This window comes from Mobula birostris, chromosome 2 (genome assembly GCF_030028105.1).
Source record: "Mobula birostris isolate sMobBir1 chromosome 2, sMobBir1.hap1, whole genome shotgun sequence".
Classification (NCBI taxonomy): domain Eukaryota; kingdom Metazoa; phylum Chordata; class Chondrichthyes; order Myliobatiformes; family Myliobatidae; genus Mobula; species Mobula birostris.
In genome coordinates this window covers 7,394,089-7,411,441 of record NC_092371.1, presented here as the reverse complement: position 1 = coordinate 7,411,441, position 17,353 = coordinate 7,394,089, and the positions used below count along the sequence as shown (strand labels likewise).

Genomic DNA, 17,353 nt, shown 5'->3' with positions numbered 1-17,353 from the left:
AATAATTAGTAATAAAACCATAAATAGTTAAATAGTATTATGTAAATTATGCCAGGAAATAAGTCCAGGACCAGCCTATTGGCTCAGGGTGTCTGACCCTCCAAGAGAGGAGTTGTAAAGTTTGATGGCCACAGGCAGGAATGACTTCCTATGAGTCTCTGCGTTGCATCTCGGTGGAATGAGTCTCTGGCTGAATGTACTCCTGTGCCCACCCAGTAAATTATGTAGTGGATGGGAGACATTGTCCAAGATGGCATGCAACTTACACAGCATCCTCTTTTCAGACACCACCGTCAGAGAGTCCAGTTCCATCCCCACAACATCACTGGCCTTATGGATGAGTTTGTTGATTCTGTTGGTGTCTGCTACCCTCAGCCTGCTGCCCCAGCACACAACAGCAAACATGATAGCACTGGCCACCACAGACTCGTAGAACATGCTCAGCATCGTCCGGCAGATGTTAAAGGGCTTCAGTCTCCTCAGGAAATAGAGACAGCTCTGACTCTTCTTGTAGACAGCCTCAGTGTTCTTTGACCAGTCCAGTTTATTGTCAATAACTGGAACCTTCGTACCACGTGCTCCTTCTCCGGGGAGACCCGGGCACGGATGTAACCGCGGAAGAGAGGCAGGCATTTGGCTCGGGAGTGGCTACTTCGGCCGGACTCAGGAACAAACCGGTCAGGCATCCCCTGACCGACCCACCTCCGCCTCGTCCACGCACCAGGTGACCGTAGGTTAGGACCGTGAAGCCGAAGTGCGGCCAAAAATCGCAGCTCCTTCAAATAATCCAGGCCCTTGGTAGCGCTAGAGGATTAGTGTCACGCCTAATGACGCCAAACATCATTTAATTTTGTCCTGGTGAAGGGCTCGACCTGAAACATTCGGCTGTTTATTGCTCTCCATCGATGCTGCCTGTCCTACTGAGTCCCTGCAGCACCTTCAGAATCTCCTGTGTGTATAATCTTATTTTACTTTTCCTTCTACGTAGATGCAATTTAATGTGGATAAATGTGAAGTTATCCAGTTTGGTGGCAAAAACAGGAAAACAGATTATTATCTGAATGGTGGCCGATTAGGAAAAGGGGAGGTGCAACGAGACCTGGGTGTCATTATACACCAGTCATTGAAAGTGGGCATGCAGGTACAGCAGGCGGTGAAAAAGGCGAATGGTATGCTGGCATTTATAGCAAGAGGATTCGAGTACAGGAGCAGGGAGGTACTACTGCAGTTGTACAAGGCCTTGGTGAGACCACACCTGGAGTATTGTGTGCAGTTTTGGTCCCCTAATCTGAGGAAAGACATCCTTGCCATAGAAGGTGTACAAAGAAGGTTCACCAGATTGATTCCTGGGATGGCAGGACTTTCATATGAAGAAAGACTGGATGAACTAGGCTTATACTCGTTGGAATTTAGAAGATTGAGGGGGGATCTGATTGAAACGTATAAAATCCTAAAGGGATTGGACAGGCTAGATGCAGGAAGATTGTTCCCGATGTTGGGGAAGTCCAGAACGAGGGGTCACAGTTTGAGGATAAAGGGGAAGCCTTTTAGGACCGAGATGAGGAAAAACTTCTTCACACAGAGAGTGGTGAATGTGTGGAATTCTCTGCCACAGGAAACAGTTGAGGCCAGTTCATTGGCTATATTTAAGAGGGAGTTAGATATGGCCCTTGTGGCTAAAGGGATCGGGGGTGTGGAGAGAAGGCTGGTACAGGGTTCTGAGTTGGATGATCAGCCACGATCATACTGAATGGTGGTGCAGGCTCGAAGGGCCGAATGGCCTACTCCTGCACCTATTTTCTATGTGATATCGTGGTTTAATACATCATGGTTACACGTCGTTGGATAAACTACATTTGCTAAAGAAGTCGTCAGGCACGCTTGCCTTTGTGAGCTGAGGTACCGATGTTCAAGCTTCAGGAAATTACGCTGCAGCTTTTTAAAACTCCGGTTATGCCAGATTACATTCAATTCCGGTCGCTCTCCGTTATAGGAAGGGTGTGGGAGGTTCGGAGAGGGTGCAGAAGAGGGTCACCAAGACGCTGCCTGGATTTGAGGCTATGAGCTATAAGGACAGGTTGGACAAACTTGGGTTGTTTTCCGATAGGCGGCCGATATTTTTTTTCCCCAGGGTCGGAATGCCTAATACCAGAGGGCGCGAGCTTGCGTTCAAGTTTAAAGGAGACGGGAGGGACATATCTTTACCCAACGAGTGGTCGGTGGAGGCAGATGGGACAGAAGCGTTAAAGAGGCTCTTAGAGAGCGGCGTGTGGACCATGTGCAGGCGGAAAGGGATTAGGTGTCGCTAGTTTAATTCGGAACAGCATCGTGGACCGAAGGGCCAGTCCCTGTGTTCTGTGTTCTGTAATCCCTGCGAGTTAAACTGGAGCGGGGAATAAACAAGTGCTGGATGCCGGCTGCGGCTGGAAACATTCCCATATTCCCGATTCTTGGAATTCCGAATCCCAACCTCGATTCCAACTGCGTAACTGACCCACAGTCGGGGCACCGGTTCACACCCTGGACCCGTCAGAATCATAAAGCACGGCAACAGGCCGGATTATCTCAGGCTTGTTGAATGTCAAATCCATTTGTACTGGCTACTTAATCCAGGCATCCAGAGATGCAATATTGCGGTTCACTGTTCAAGCAAATGTGCCTAACTTTTATGTGGAAGGGAATGTTTTTTGTTATTGGAATACGAATATAGCCCATATCCCGCTAAACCTTTCCTATCCGTGTGCCTGTCCATATCCCTCTAAACCTTTCCTATCCGTGTGCCTGTCCATATCCCTCTAAACCTTTCCTATCCGTGTACCCGTCCGTATCCCTCTAAACCTTTCCTATCCGTGTACCTGTCCATATCCCTCTAAACCTTTCCTATCCGTGTACCTGTCCATATCCCTCTAAACCTTTCCTATCCGTGTACCTGTCCATATCCCTCTAAACCTTTCCTATCCGTGTACCTGTCCATATCCCCGTAAACCTTTCCTATCCGTGTACCTGTCCATATCCCTCTAAACCTTTCCTATCCGTGTACCTGCCCGTATCCCTCTAAACCTTTCCTATCCGTGTACCTGTCCATATCCCTCTAAACCTTTCCTATCCGTGTACCTGTCCGTATCCCTCTAAACCTTTCCTATCCGTGTACCTGTCCATATCCCTCTAAACCTTTCCTATCCGTGTACCTGTCCGTATCCCTCTGAACCTTTCCTATCCGTGTACCTGTCCGTATCCCTCTAAACCTTTCCTATCCGTGTACCTGTCCATATCCCTCCGAACCCTTCCTATCCGTGTACCTGTCCAGGTATCTTTTAATGTTATTATTGTACCTGCCTCAACTACTTCTTCGTTCCATATACCCAGCACCCTCAGATCTTTTGTAGATTTCTCCCCTCTTACCTTAAATCTATGCCTTCTAGTTATTGACTCGCTTTCTCTGTGCATTCACCCAGCCTGTGCCCCTTGTGATTGATATCCCGATAGTTTAGCACTCAGTCTACCAAGCCCCAAAGGAATTGGAATTGGGAATCTTAGCTGAGCTGGGAATATCGGTAGGCATGGATTAGTTGATATCAAAGGCCTGTTTCGGCACTGAATTACTCTATAATGTGGGAATCAAATTAAAGAGGCTAGGCGTGAGGAGGTTAGTTCACTACAGGGGGATGGGAACCAGTGCAGAGAGGCAGAGGGGTGTAAAGTGAGGGTAGAAACAAAAAGTACTTTGGAGAAAAGTACAAGTGGCAGGCCGACAAATCCAGGGCAAACATTAAAAAGGGCCACTTTTCAGCATAATTGTATAAGGGCTAAGAGAGTTGTAAAAGAGCGCCTGAAGGCTTTGTGTGTCAATGCAAGGAGCATTCGTAATAAGGTGGATGAATTGAAAGTGCAGATTGTTATTAATGATTATGATATAGTTGGGATCACAGAGACATGGCTCCAGGGTGACCAGGGATGGGAGCTCAATGTTCAGGGGTATTCAATATTCAGGAGGGATAGACATGAAGGAAGGGGAGGTGGGGTGGCGTTGCTGGTTAAAGAAGAGATTAACGCAATAGAAAGGAAGGACATAAGCCAGGAAGACGTGGAATCGATATGGGTAGAGCTGCGTAACACTAAGGGGCAGAAGACGCTGGTGGGAGTTGTGTACAGGCCACCTAACAGTAGTAGTGAGGTCGGAGATGGTATTAAACAGGAAATTAGAAATGTGTGCAATAAAGGAACAGCAGTTATAATGGGTGACTTCAATCTACATGTAGATTGGGTGAACCAAATTGGTAAAGATGCTGAGGAAGAGGATTTCTTGGAATGTATGCGGGATGGTTTTTTGAACCAACATGTCGAGGAACCGACTAGAGAGCAGGCTATTCTGGACTGGGTTTTGAGCAATGAGGAAGGGTTAATTAGCAATCTTGTCGTGAGAGGCTCCTTGGGTAAGAGTGACCATAATATGGTGGAATTCTTCATTAAGATGGAGAGTGACATAGTTAATTCAGAAACAAAGGTTCTGAACTTAAAGAGGGGTAACTTTGAAGGTATGAGACGTGAATTAGCTAAGATAGACTGGCAAATGACACTTAAAGGATTGACGGTGGATATGCAATGGCAAGCATTTAAAGGTTGCATGGATGAACTGCAACAAATGTTCATCCCAGTTTGGCAAAAGAATAAATCAAGGAAGGTAGTGCACCCGTGGCTGACAAGAGAAATTAGGGATAGTATTAATTCCAAAGAAGCAGCATACAAATTAGCCAGACAAAGTGGCTCACCTGAGGACTGGGAGAAATTCAGAGTTCAGCAGAGGAGGACAAAGGGCTTAATTAGGAAGGGGAAAAAAGATTATGAGAGAAAACTGGCAGGCAACATAAAAACGGACTGTTTAAGCTTTTATAGATATGTAAAAAGGAAAAGACTGGTAAAGACAAATGTAGGTCCCCTGCAGACAGAAACAGGTGAGTTGATTATGGGGAGCAAGGACATGGCAGACCAATTGAATAATTACTTTGGTTCTGTCTTCACTAAGGAGGACATAAATAATCTTCCAGAAATAGTAGGGGACAGAGGGTCCAGTGAGATGGAGGAACTGAGCGAAATACATGTTAGTAAGGAAGTGGTGTTAGGTAAATTGAAGGGATTGAAGGCAGATAAATCCCCAGGGCCAGATGGTCTGCATCCCAGGGTGCTTAAGGAAGTAGCCCAAGAAATAGTGGATGCATTAGTGATAATTTTTCAAAACTCGTTAGATTCTGGACTAGTTCCTGAGGATTGGAGGGTGGCTAATGTAACTCCACTTTTTAAAAAAGGAGGGAGAGAGAAACCGGGGAATTATAGACCGGTTAGCCTAACGTCGGTGGTGGGGAAACTGCTGGAGTCAGTTATCAAGGATGTGATAACAGCGCATTTGGAAAGTGGTTAAATGATCGGACAAAGTCAGCATGGATTTGTGAAAGGAAAATCATGTCTGACGAATCTCATAGAATTTTTTGAGGATGTAACTAGTAGAGTGGATAGGGGAGAACCAGTGGATGTGGTATATTTGGATTTTCAGAAGGCTTTTGACAAGGTCCCACACAGGAGATTAGTGTGCAAACTTAAAGCACACGGTATTGGGGGTAAGGTATTGGTGTGGGTGCAGAGTTGGTTAGCAGACAGGAAGCAAAGAGTGGAAATAAACGGGACCTTTTCAGAATGGCAGGCAGTGACTAGTGGGGTACCGCAAGGCTCAGTGCTGGGACCCCAGTTGTTTACAATATATATTAATGACTTGGATGAGGGAATTAAATGCAGCATCTCCAAGTTTGCAGATGACACGAAGCTGGGCGGCAGTGTTAGCTGTGAGGAGGATGCTAAGAGGATGCAGGGTGACTTGGATAGGTTGGGTGAGTGGGCAAATTCATGGCAGATGCAATTTAATGTGGATAAATGTGAAGTTATCCACTTTGGTGGCAAAAATAGGAAAACAGATTATTATCTGAATGGTGGCCGATTAGGAAAAGGGGAGGTGCAACGTGACCTGGGTGTCATTATACACCAGTCATTGAAAGTGGGCATGCAGGTACAGCAGGCGGTGAAAAAGGCGAATGGTATGCTGGCATTTATAGCGAGAGGATTTGAGTACAGGAGCAGGGAGGTACTACTGCAGTTGTACAAGGCCTTGGTGAGACCACACCTGGAGTATTGTGTGCAGTTTTGGTCCCCTAATCTGAGGAAAGACATCCTTGCCATAGAGGGAGTACAGAGAAGGTTCACCAGATTGATTCCTGGGATGGCAGGACTTTCATATGAAGAAAGAATGGATGAACTGGGCTTGTACTCGTTGGAATTTAGAAGATTGAGGGGGATCTGATTGAAACGTATAAGATCCTAAAGGGATTGGACAGGCTAGATGCAGGAAGATTGTTCCTGATGTTGGGGAAGTCCAGAACGAGGGGTCACAGTTTGAGGATAGAGGGGAAGCGTTTTAGGACCGAGATTAGGAAAAACTTCTTCACACAGAGAGTGGTGAATCTGTGAAATTCTCTGCCACAGGAAACAGTTGAGGCCAGTTCATTGGCTATATTTAAGAGGGAGTTAGATATGGCCCTTGTGGCTACGGGGGTCAGGGGGTATGGAGGGAAGGCTGGGGCGGTGTTCTGAGTTGGATGATCAGCCATGATCATAATAAATGGCGGTGCAGACTCGAAGGGCCGAATGGCCTACTCCTGCACCTATTTTCTATGTTTCTATGTTTCTATAACCTGCTCAATCACGGGCAAGTCATTGTCTACATCTAACGCAGAGGTTGATAGGTTCTTGATCAATACGAGCGTCAAAGCCCAACGGATTGAGAGGGAAAATAAATCATCCATGACTGAATGACGAGGTAAACTCGAATGGCCGAAAGCCTAATTCTGCCCTTTAGCTTTCTGAATTGATGGTAGTTTTACTCAAGCTTTCGAGTCCCGGTAACGTCCTCATAAATACCCTCTGCACATTTTCCGGTGAACCAAAAATGGAGTGCGGGAGCGGCCTCACCAGCGTCTTTGTACAGCTGCGCCATAACGGTGCTACTCCTACACTCAACGCCCTGACGGATGAAGCCCAGCGCGACCTTGCACCGTCCTGAATCTCTCCGCTTCTGGGCGAGGTACTTCTGAACCCTTTGCCTTTTAGAGGAATCGATCGTGTGGATAAGCCAGTGACATTTTCCCGGGGGTGGGAATGGCTAGTATGATGGGGCAGGCATACTTTTATTATGATTACAGGGTGGCATACGGGAATATCAGAGGTAAGTTTTTTCACAGAGAGTGGTGGGTGTGTGGAACGCGCTGCCGGGGGTGGTGGCAGAAACAGATATATTAGGGGCATTTAAGGAACTCTTCTGAATGATAGAACAATGGGAGAGGGAGGGTTTAGATTGATCGTGGAGTAGGTTGAAAGGTCATGGGCCGAAGAGCCTGTACCGTGCTGTAATGCTCTTTGTTCTGTTGGTACCACCGCCTTCTTGCTTTTAGTTCGGTCTTTGAAGGGGAAGTGAGTGGTTTGGTTGCCGTGACACCATTGTGTGTGCTCGCTCCCGCGGAGGTTCCAAGGGTCCAAGTGGAAAGCTGCCAGGCGAGATTACACACCTCCGCTCCCTTCCTGCTGCCTCGTTGTGGGAGGAACCCGTGCCAGTTCATGGGCAGGTGTCAGCGTTACCTGCCAAGGGACCGTGGGGCTGCGGGGAGATCTGGGCATCCTGGTAAATAATTTGCAAAAGGGATCAAGTGCCGTGAGCACTGTAGGAAAGCTAGCAAAACGTTGGCTGTTCCGCCGAGGTGGCAACTTGAACACAAAAAAACAGTTTGTGCTTCGTCAGAACCTGAATCAGGCTTATCACCACTGTCGTGAAATTGTTGTTCTCAGACAGCAATACGGTTCAAGACTTTAAAAATACTGTAAGTTACAAAAACAACTGAATGGTGTAAAAGAAGGATAGTGAGGTGGTTTTCATGGGTTCGTGGACCGGTCAGAAATCTGATGGCGGAGGGGAAGACTCTGCTCCAAAAACGTTGAGTGTGGATCTTCAGGCTCCTGTACCTCCCCCCCCCCAATATTTTTAAAGTATGATTTAGTGGCACCCCTCTTCCCCCGACCTGTGAATGACCAGCGGACCAACGAGGAAGTCCCCTAACCCAATCGACCACCCTCTCCGCTCTGGGTGCCCGAAGAACGGGAGTGTACTGCTGAGGTGCGGGCAGAATTTGAGGAGCAGGTACTCACAGAGTACCTCCTCACACTCCTCACTGCAACTCCTCACACTCCACGTATACCAGGGTGTCTCCAGGAATACAGGTTATGTACAAGCAGAAGAATATAGACCAGTTCAACACGGGCCCTTCGGCCCACGGTGTTGTGCCGACCTTTCAACCTGATCCACAATCAATCAATCTAACCGTTCCCTCCCACAGAGTCCTCCATTGTTCTATCATCCATGTGCCGATCTAGGAGACTCTTAAATGTCCCTACCCCATCAGCCTCTACCACCAATCCCAGCAGAATGTTCCATGTACCCACCACCCTCTGTGTAAAGAGCCCAACTCTAACATCTTCCCCAAGATGTCCTCCATTCATCTTAAAAGTATGCCCTCTGTTAATGGCCATTGTCACCTTGGATCTCAATCTATGCCTCTTATCATCTTAAACACCTCTATCAAGTCATCTCTCATCCTCCATTCCTCCAAAGATGAAAAAACAGCCCAAAGATAGAAACCTATTTTAATAAGACGTTCTCTAATCCAGGCAGCATCATCCTCTGCACTCTCTCTAAAGTGTCCACATACGCCACACTATACGCCTTCTTAACTACCCTATCAAGTTGTGTGGCAACCCTTGAGGGATTGATGGATTTGGACCTCTTTTCCAGGGCTTCCCAAACTGAGATCCACGGACCCCATTCTTGAAGGCACTGGTGAGACGGAATCTGGGGTAATGTGATCACTACTGGTCTCCTCAAGGATGTACGTCGGAGGTAGTCCACTCAACATGATCTCCTGCCTGCTGAGATGTCTGATGCTTGAGCCAGTTATGGTTAGCGTCACAGCCCGACCCTGTCTCATTCTGTACCCTTGTCAGTCCCAACACTCTTGACAGTTTACCAGTGAGATTACACTGGTTTCTCCCTCTCTCTATCTGTCATGTTGTGGTAGTTGGAACACAGTGTTTGTTGACAGTTAGCATGGTATAGGCTGCCTAGTAACCCCCAATTTAATCGTAACCTAATCACGGGACAATTTACAATGACCAATTAACCTACCAAATGGTATGTCTTTGGACTGTGGAAGAAAACCAGAGCACACGAAGGAAACCCACGCGGTCACAGGGAGAACGTACAAACTCCTTGCAGCTAGCCGCGGGAGTTGAACTCCAGTTGCTGGAGCTGTAAAGTATTGTGGAACCACTACATTACTGTGCCTCAGGACCTTGTTGCATTGGAATGGATTACAAAGACTGCAAATCCATAACATAGATACTGTCTAGCATGTCTTGCTGCGTGTGAGAGGCAAACTGGTCAAGGTTTCAGATTTGAAACGTTGGCCTCTTCTGTCCTAATGCACATCTCCTACCTCCCCTTTCAGCAGGGATCATTCCCTCTACAACGCAGTCCTCCACTTTCTGTTGCAACTGAGCATTGCCCACCTCTCCGTACTTTTCCATGCAACTGCAGGAGATGCAATGCCTTGTTCCTTCCAACCATCCAGGGACCCAGTCTTTTCAAGTAGACCAGCCATTCACTTGCACTTTTTCAATATACTGTTTGTCCTACAAAGGGAAAATTCAACACCAAAGATATTCTATTCTCTGGGAGATATGTGAGGGTCTAGAACAGATCTTGACAAGTGTGTGAGTGTGTATGTTTGTTTAAAATCTACTTTTGCCAGATTTAATCCTAGTATAACTTGATTTGTTTGTGACTATGCTGAAGGAAAAAAATGAACAATAAATATGATTTAAGATTCAAGTCCAGTTGTGTTGTTTTATGTACTTTCAAGTCAGGTTGAGTTTCAAAGTTCAAAGTAAATGTATTATTGAAGTACATATATGCCACCATATATTACCCTGTGATTCATTTTCTGGTTGGCATTCACAGTAAATGCACAGCTCTTATAGATACGTAAAAAGAAAAAGATTGGTTAGGACAAATGTAGGTCCCCTACAGGCAGAAACAGGTGAATTGATTATGAGGAGCAAGGACATGGCAGACCAATTGAATAATTACGTTGGTTCTGTCTTCACTAAGGAGGACATAAATAATCTTCCGGAAATAGTAGGGGACGGAGGGTCCAGTGAGATGGAGGAACTGAGGGAAATACATGTTACTAGGGAAGTGGTGTTAGGTAAATTGAAGGTATTAAAGGCAGATAAATCCCCAGGGCCAGATGGTCTGCATCCCAGAGTGCTTAAGGAAGTAGCCCAAGAAATAGTGGATGCATTAGTGATAATTTTTCAAAACTCTTTAGATTCTGGACTAGTTCCTGAGGATTGGAGGGTGGCTAATGTAACCCCACTTTTTGAAAAAGGAGGGAGAGAGAAACCAGGGAATTATAGACCGGTTAGCCTAACATCGGTGGTGGGGAAACTGCTAGAGTCAGTTATCAAAGATGTGATAACAGCACATTTGGAAAGCGGTGAAATCATCGGACAAAGTCAGCATGTATTTGTGAAAGGAAAATCATGTCTGACGAATCTCATAGAATTTTTTGAGGATGTAACTAGTAGAGTGGATAGGGGAGAACCAGTGGATGTGGTATATTTGGATTTTCAAAAGGCTTTTGACAAGGTCCCACACAGGAGATTAGTGTGCAATCTTAAAGCACACGGTATTGGGGGTAAGGTATTGATGTGGATGGAGAATTGGTTAGCAGACAGGAAGCAAAGAGTGGAAATAAACGGGACCTTTTCAGAATGGCAGGCAGTGACTAGTGGGGTACCGCAAGGCTCAGTGCTGGGACACCAGTTGTTTACAATATATATTAATGACTTGGATGAGGGAATTAAATGCAGCATCTCCAAGTTTGTGGATGACATGAAGCTAGGCGGCAGTGTTAGCTGTGAGGAGGATGCTAAGAGGATGCAGGGTGACTTGGATAGGTTGGGTGAATGGGCAAATTCATGGCAGATGAAATTTAATGTGGATAAATGTGAAGTTATCCACTTTGGTGGCAAAAACAGGAAAACAGATTATTATCTGAACGGTGGCTGATTAGGAAAAGGGGAGGTGCAACGAGACTTTGGTGTCATTATACACCAGTCATTGAAAGTGGGCATGCAGCTACAGCAGGCGGTGAAAAAGGCGAATGGTATGCTGGCATTTATAGCAAGAGGATTCAAGTACAGGAGCAGGGAGGTACTACTGCAGTTGTACAAGGCCTTGGTGAGACCACACCTGGAGTATTGTGTGCAGTTTTGGTCCCCTAATCTGAGGAAAGACATCCTTGCCATAGAAGGAGTACAAAGAAGGTTCACCAGATTGATTCCTGGGATGGCAGGACTTTCATATGAAGAAAGACTGGATGAACTAGGCTTATACTCGTTGGAATTTAGAAGATTGAGGGGGGATCTGATTGAAACGTATAAAATTCTAAAGGGATTGGACAGGCTAGATGCAGGAAGATTGTTCCCGATGTTGGGGAAGTCCAGAACGAGGGGTCATAGTTTGAGGATAAAGGGGAAGCTTTTTAGGACCGAGATTAGGAAAAACTTCTTCACACAGAGAGTGGTGAATCTGTGGAATTCTCTGCCACAGGAAACAGTTGAGGCCAGTTCATTGGCTATATTTAAGAGGGAGTTAGATATGGCCCTTGTGGCTAAAGGGATCAGGGGGTTTGGAGGGAAGGCTGGTGCAGGGTTCTGAGTTGGATGATCAGCCATGATCATACTGAATGGCGGTGCAGGCTCGAAGGGCCGAATGGCCTACTCCTGCACCTATTTTCTATGTTTCTACGTAACACAATAGAATCAATTAAAAGCTGCACACAGCAATCATTGCGTAAAAGACAGCAACCTGTGCAAATCCAAAAAATTTATAATAATAAATAAGCAATAAATATCAAGAATGTGAGTTGTAGAGTCCTTAAAAGATAGTTGATAGGTTGTGGAATCAGTTCAGTGTTGGGGTGAGTGAAGTTATCCCCACTGGTTCAAGAGCCTGATGGCTAGGGGTAACAACTGTTCCTGAACCTGGTGTATGACACGTGTGCCTTCTTCCTGATGGCAGCCGTGAGAAGAGAGCATGGCCTGTGTGGTGGGGGTCCCTGACGATGGATGCTCCTTTTCTTGTGACAACACTCCATGTAGATGTGCTCAATGGTGGAGAGGGCTTTACCCGTGATGGACTGGGCTCTATCCACTACTTTTTGTAGGCTTTTCCATTCGGGGCATTGGTGGTTCCATACCGGGCCGTCAGTACAGGTACAATGAAAAATTGGCTTGTAAAAGACAGTGGAAAGAAAACTTGCAAAACATTAATGCAAGCACACACACGGCAACATGAAAAGGTGTTGGTGGAACTCAACAGTCAGGCAACATAAGACATAGGAACAGATTTAAGTAATTTGGCCCATCTAGTCTACTCCACTAATGGCTGATTTATTATCTCTCTCAACTCTATTGTCCTGCTTTCTCTCCATAATAGACAATAGACAATAGGTGCAGGAGTAGGCCATTTGGCCCTTCGAGCCAGCACCGCCATTCACTGTGATCATGGCTGATCATCCACAATCAGTATCCAGTTCCTGCCTTCTCCCCATATCCCTGGACTCCACTAGCTTTAAGAGCTCTGTCTAACTCTTTCTTGAAAACATTTCTCCACAGCCTTCTGAGGCAGAGCATTCCACAGATCCACAACTCTCTAGGTGAAAAAGTTTTTCCTCAACTCCATTCTAAATGGCCTACCCCTTATTCTTAAACTATGGCCTCTGGTTCTGGACTCCCCCAACATTGGGAACATGTTTCCTGCCTCTGACGTGTCCAATCCCTTAATAATCTTCTATGTTTCAATCAGATCCCCTCTCATCCTTCCAAATTCCAGTGTATACAAACCCAGTCACTCCAATCTTTCAACATATGACAGTCCCGCCATCCCTGGGAATTAACCTTGTGAACCTCCGCTGCACTCCCTCAATAGCAAGAATGTCCTTCCTCAAATTCGGAGATCAAAACTGCACACAATACTCCAGGTGTGGTCTCACCACGGCCTTGTACAACTGCAGAAGGACCTCTTTGCTCCTATACTCAACTCCCCTTGTTATGAAGACCAACATGCCATTAGCTTTCTTCACTGCCTACTGTACCTACTTTCAGTGACTGATGAACAAGGACACCCAGATCCCGTTGTACTTTGACATCCTTACTAATCAAGAGCCCAACATTGTCGACTTTAAATATACCCAATGATTTGGTAATGAATTCCACAGATTCACTACCACCTAGTTAATGAAATTCATCTCTCATCTCTGTTCTGAGGCTGTGCTCTATGGTCCTAGACTCTCCCATTATTGGAAACACCCTCTCCACATCCACTCTATCCTTTCAATCTTTGGTAGGTTTCAATAAGATCCCATATTCTTCTAAACTCCAGTGAGTACAGCCCAGAGTCATTGAACACTCTTCATAGGCTAACTCTTTCATTTCCAAGATCATCTTGTCAATGACCTCTGGACCATCTCCAATGCAAGCAATGAGACCTGGGTGTCATTGTACACCAGTCATTGAAAGTAGGCATGCAGGTACAGCAGGCAGTGAAAAAGGTGAATGGTATGCTGGCATTCATAGCAAGAGGATTTGAGTACAGGAGCAGGGAGGTACTACTGCAGTTGTACAAGGCCTTGGTGAGACCACACCTGGAGCATTGTGTGCAGTTTTGGTCCCCTAATCTGAGGAAAGACATCCTTGCCATAGAAGGAGTACAAAGAAGGTTCACCAGATTGATTGCTGGGATGGCAGGACTTTCATATGATGAAAGACTGGATCAACTAGGCTTATACTCATTGGAATTTAGAAGATTGAGGGGGGGAGATCCGATTGAAACGTATAAAATCCTAAAGGGATTGGACAAGCTAGATGCAGGAAGATTGTTCCCGATGTTGGGGAAGTCCAGAACGAGGGGTCACAGTTTGAGGATAAAGGGGAGGCCTTTTAGGACTGAGATTAGGAAAAACTTCTTCACACAGAGAGTGGTGAATCTGTGGAATTCTCTGCCACAGGAAACAGTTGAGGCCAGTTCATTGGCTATATTTAAGAGGGAGTTAGATATAGCCCTTGTGGCTAAAGGGATCAGGGGGTATGGAGGGAAGGCTGGTACAGGGTTCTGAGTTGGATGATCAGCCATGATCATACTGAATGGCGGTACAGGCTCGAAGGGCCGAATGGCCTACTCCCGCACCTATTTTCCATGTTTCTACGTTTCCATATCCGCATGCTTTTATGCATTGAGTTGATGCCACAAGGTTGGCTGATTAAGTATTTGCATTAATGAGCAGGTGTACAGGTCCACCTAATAAAGTGGCCATTGATAATAAACCTGATTGAACTGAACGTGAATGTACCTGGGGAAAGCAGACCTGATGTTGCTGTGCCATTACAGTTCCCTGCCTCTCTCTCATTCTCCACTCGCTTCGCCCCTCAGATCTCAAGCTGGTTCCAAAGGAATGATTCCCAAACAATGATTCCCAAGGTCATGGGCACAAATCAGACCATTTGTAGAAGCATTTACCATACCAGTTATGACAGCAAACCCTCCCCACCACTGCCAACAGCTAACGGGGGCTCAAGAAGTCAACATCTCTCATCAAGGACCCCACTACCCTGGCTATGCCCTCTTCTTGCTGGAGGAGCTCAGCGGGTCAGGTGACATCTGTGGAGACAGAGCGAAAGTCGAGTTCTCAGCTCAAGACCCTGTAACAGGACTGATAGTGGAGAGGGGAGATATGCAGCAGAAAGAGTGGGGGTGGAGGAAGTGGCGAGACAGGGGCCATAGGGTGATACATGGATCCAGGAGAAGCGAAGGATAATGAGCAGCTGGGACAAGGTGAGGTGGAGGGAGTGGAGGTGGGCAGGAGGGGAATGGGAAAGTAGAGATAAGCAGGAGCATAGCAGGGCTACCAGACCTGGATTCTTGAAGCAAGGGAGGTAATACTGGGAACCACAGGGATCAAAATCAGGTTTATTATCATGTCTTATATGCTGTGAAATTTGTTGTTTTATGGGATCAGTTTAGTACAACTACATAAAATTACTATAAATTACAAGGAAAATCATAGTGCAGGATAATGGAATACCAAAGGAATTCCATGGACTGTTCAGAAATCTGGTGGCAGAGGTAAAAAGCTGCTCTAAAACATTGAATGTGGGTCTTCAGGCTCCCTCATGGTAATAACGAGAAGACAGCATGTCCTGGATGGTGCGGGTTCTTACTGAGGGATGCCGCCTTCTTCAGATACCTCCTCTGAAAGACATCTTTGAAGGTGGTGTGGGTTCTGCCTGTGGTGGTGTGGGTTCTGCCCGTGGTGGTGAGGGTTCTGCCCGTGGTGGTGTGGGTTCTGCCCGTGGTGGTGAGGGTTCTGCCCGTGGTGGTGTGGGTTCTGCCCGTGGTGGTGAGGGTTCTGCCTGTGGTGGTCTGGGTTCTGCCCGTGGTGGTGTGGGTTCTGCCCGTGGTGGTGTGGGTTCTGCCCGTGGTGGTGAGGGTTCTGCCTGTGGTGGTCTGGGTTCTGCCCGTGGTGGTGAGGGTTCTGCCTGTGGTGGTCTGGGTTCTGCCCGTGGTGGTGTGGGTTCTGCCCGTGGTGGTGTGGGTTCTGCCCGTGGTGGTGAGGGTTCTGCCTGTGGTGGTCTGGGTTCTGCCCGTGGTGGTGTGGGTTCTGCCCGTGGTGGAGCTGGTTGAGCCTACAGCCCTCTACAGCCTCTTGTGATTTTATGTGTTGGAGGCTCCATTCCAGGGGGTGATGTAACCAGTTATAATGGATTAAAGAACATGTCTTATACAGGAAAGTTGAGTGAACTAGAGCTTTTCTTTGGAGCGAGGCAGAGAGAGAGGTGACTTGACAGATCTGTCTCATCACACACTTACAGAGTTAAACACAGAGTGAAACTCCCTCTACACTGTCCCATCACACACGCCCGGGGTCAGACACAGAGTGAAACTCCCTCTACACTGTCCCATCACACACGCCCGGGGTCAGACACAGAGTGAAACTCCCTCTACATTGTCACATCACACACTCCCGGGGTCAGACACAGGGTGAAGTTCCCTCTACACCGTCCCATCACACACGCCCGGGGTCAGACACAGAGTGAAACTCCCTCTACACCATCCCATCACACACTCCCAGGATCAGACACAGAGTGAAGTTCCCTCTACACTGTCCCATCAACCACTCCAGGGTCAGATACAGAGTAAATCTCCCTCTACAACGTCCCAACACACACTCCCAGGGTCAGATACAGAGTGAAATTCCCTCTGCTCCGTTCCATCACACACTTCGGGGATCAGACACAGAGTGAAACTCCCTCTACACCGATTTATCACAGAATCCCAGAGCAGAGGCACAATTGCTCTGCCATTTTTGGCTGATCTTTTTGGTTTTTGGACTCAAGTAGGTGCCTGGTGCCTAGATTGTAAATCACTCCCAAAGTACTGTTTATTATCCAAGAACCATATTCTACCTTGAGATTCATTTTTTTTTCTTTATTTATTTTATCTAGAACAGGCCCTTCTGGCCCACCGAGCCTTTTGCCCAGAAACCCAGCGATTTAACCCCTAGCCTAAGCACAGGACAATTAACCTCCTGACCGGTATGTCTTTGGCTTGTGGGAGGAAAACGGAGCGTTCAGTGCAAACACACGCGCACATGGGAAGAACTTAAAAACTTTCTTATGGAGAGCAACTGAATTGAACTTTGAACTCTGATAATAACATGGTGCAAACTGCGACACTACTGGGCCGCCCTTCTTGGAGGCATTCACAGCTAAAGTTAAGAAATGCAAAAGAATTTACAAAACTATACGCATCAAAGAATGACAAAGAGCCAATGTGTAAAGGAAGACAAATTGTGCAAAGAAATGACATAATGCTGAAAACATGAGTTGTAAAGACCTCTTGAACGTATGTCTGTAGGTTGTAGAGTCACGTGTTGGTCAGAACCTTAACACCCGAGGGTGTTGGCTACCAAACCTCTCAATGGTCAACATCATCGTCATGTGCGGATCGTAGAGCATAGGCTACATGAGTGCTCTTGGCAATTTTTTCTACAGAGTGGCCTGCCATTGCCTTCTTCTGGGCAGTGTCTTTACAACACGGGGTGACCCCAGCCTTTATCAATACTCTTCAGAGACTGTCTGC

At 46.6% G+C, this 17,353-nt stretch overlaps 1 protein-coding gene across 1 annotated transcript in view; it reads left to right on the top strand.

Annotated features, from left to right (window-relative positions):
- The window catches only part of LOC140194190 (one cut domain family member 2-like), a 42,610-nt gene extending 25,518 nt beyond the window's left edge, over positions 1-17,092 (top strand). The window contains exon 3 of the mRNA XM_072251697.1: positions 16,717-17,092. Coding sequence (XP_072107798.1) covers positions 16,717-16,775 — 59 coding nt within the window. The 3' untranslated portion in view covers positions 16,776-17,092. The remainder of the gene's footprint in view (positions 1-16,716) is intronic.
- Positions 17,093-17,353: the final 261 nt, after the last annotated feature.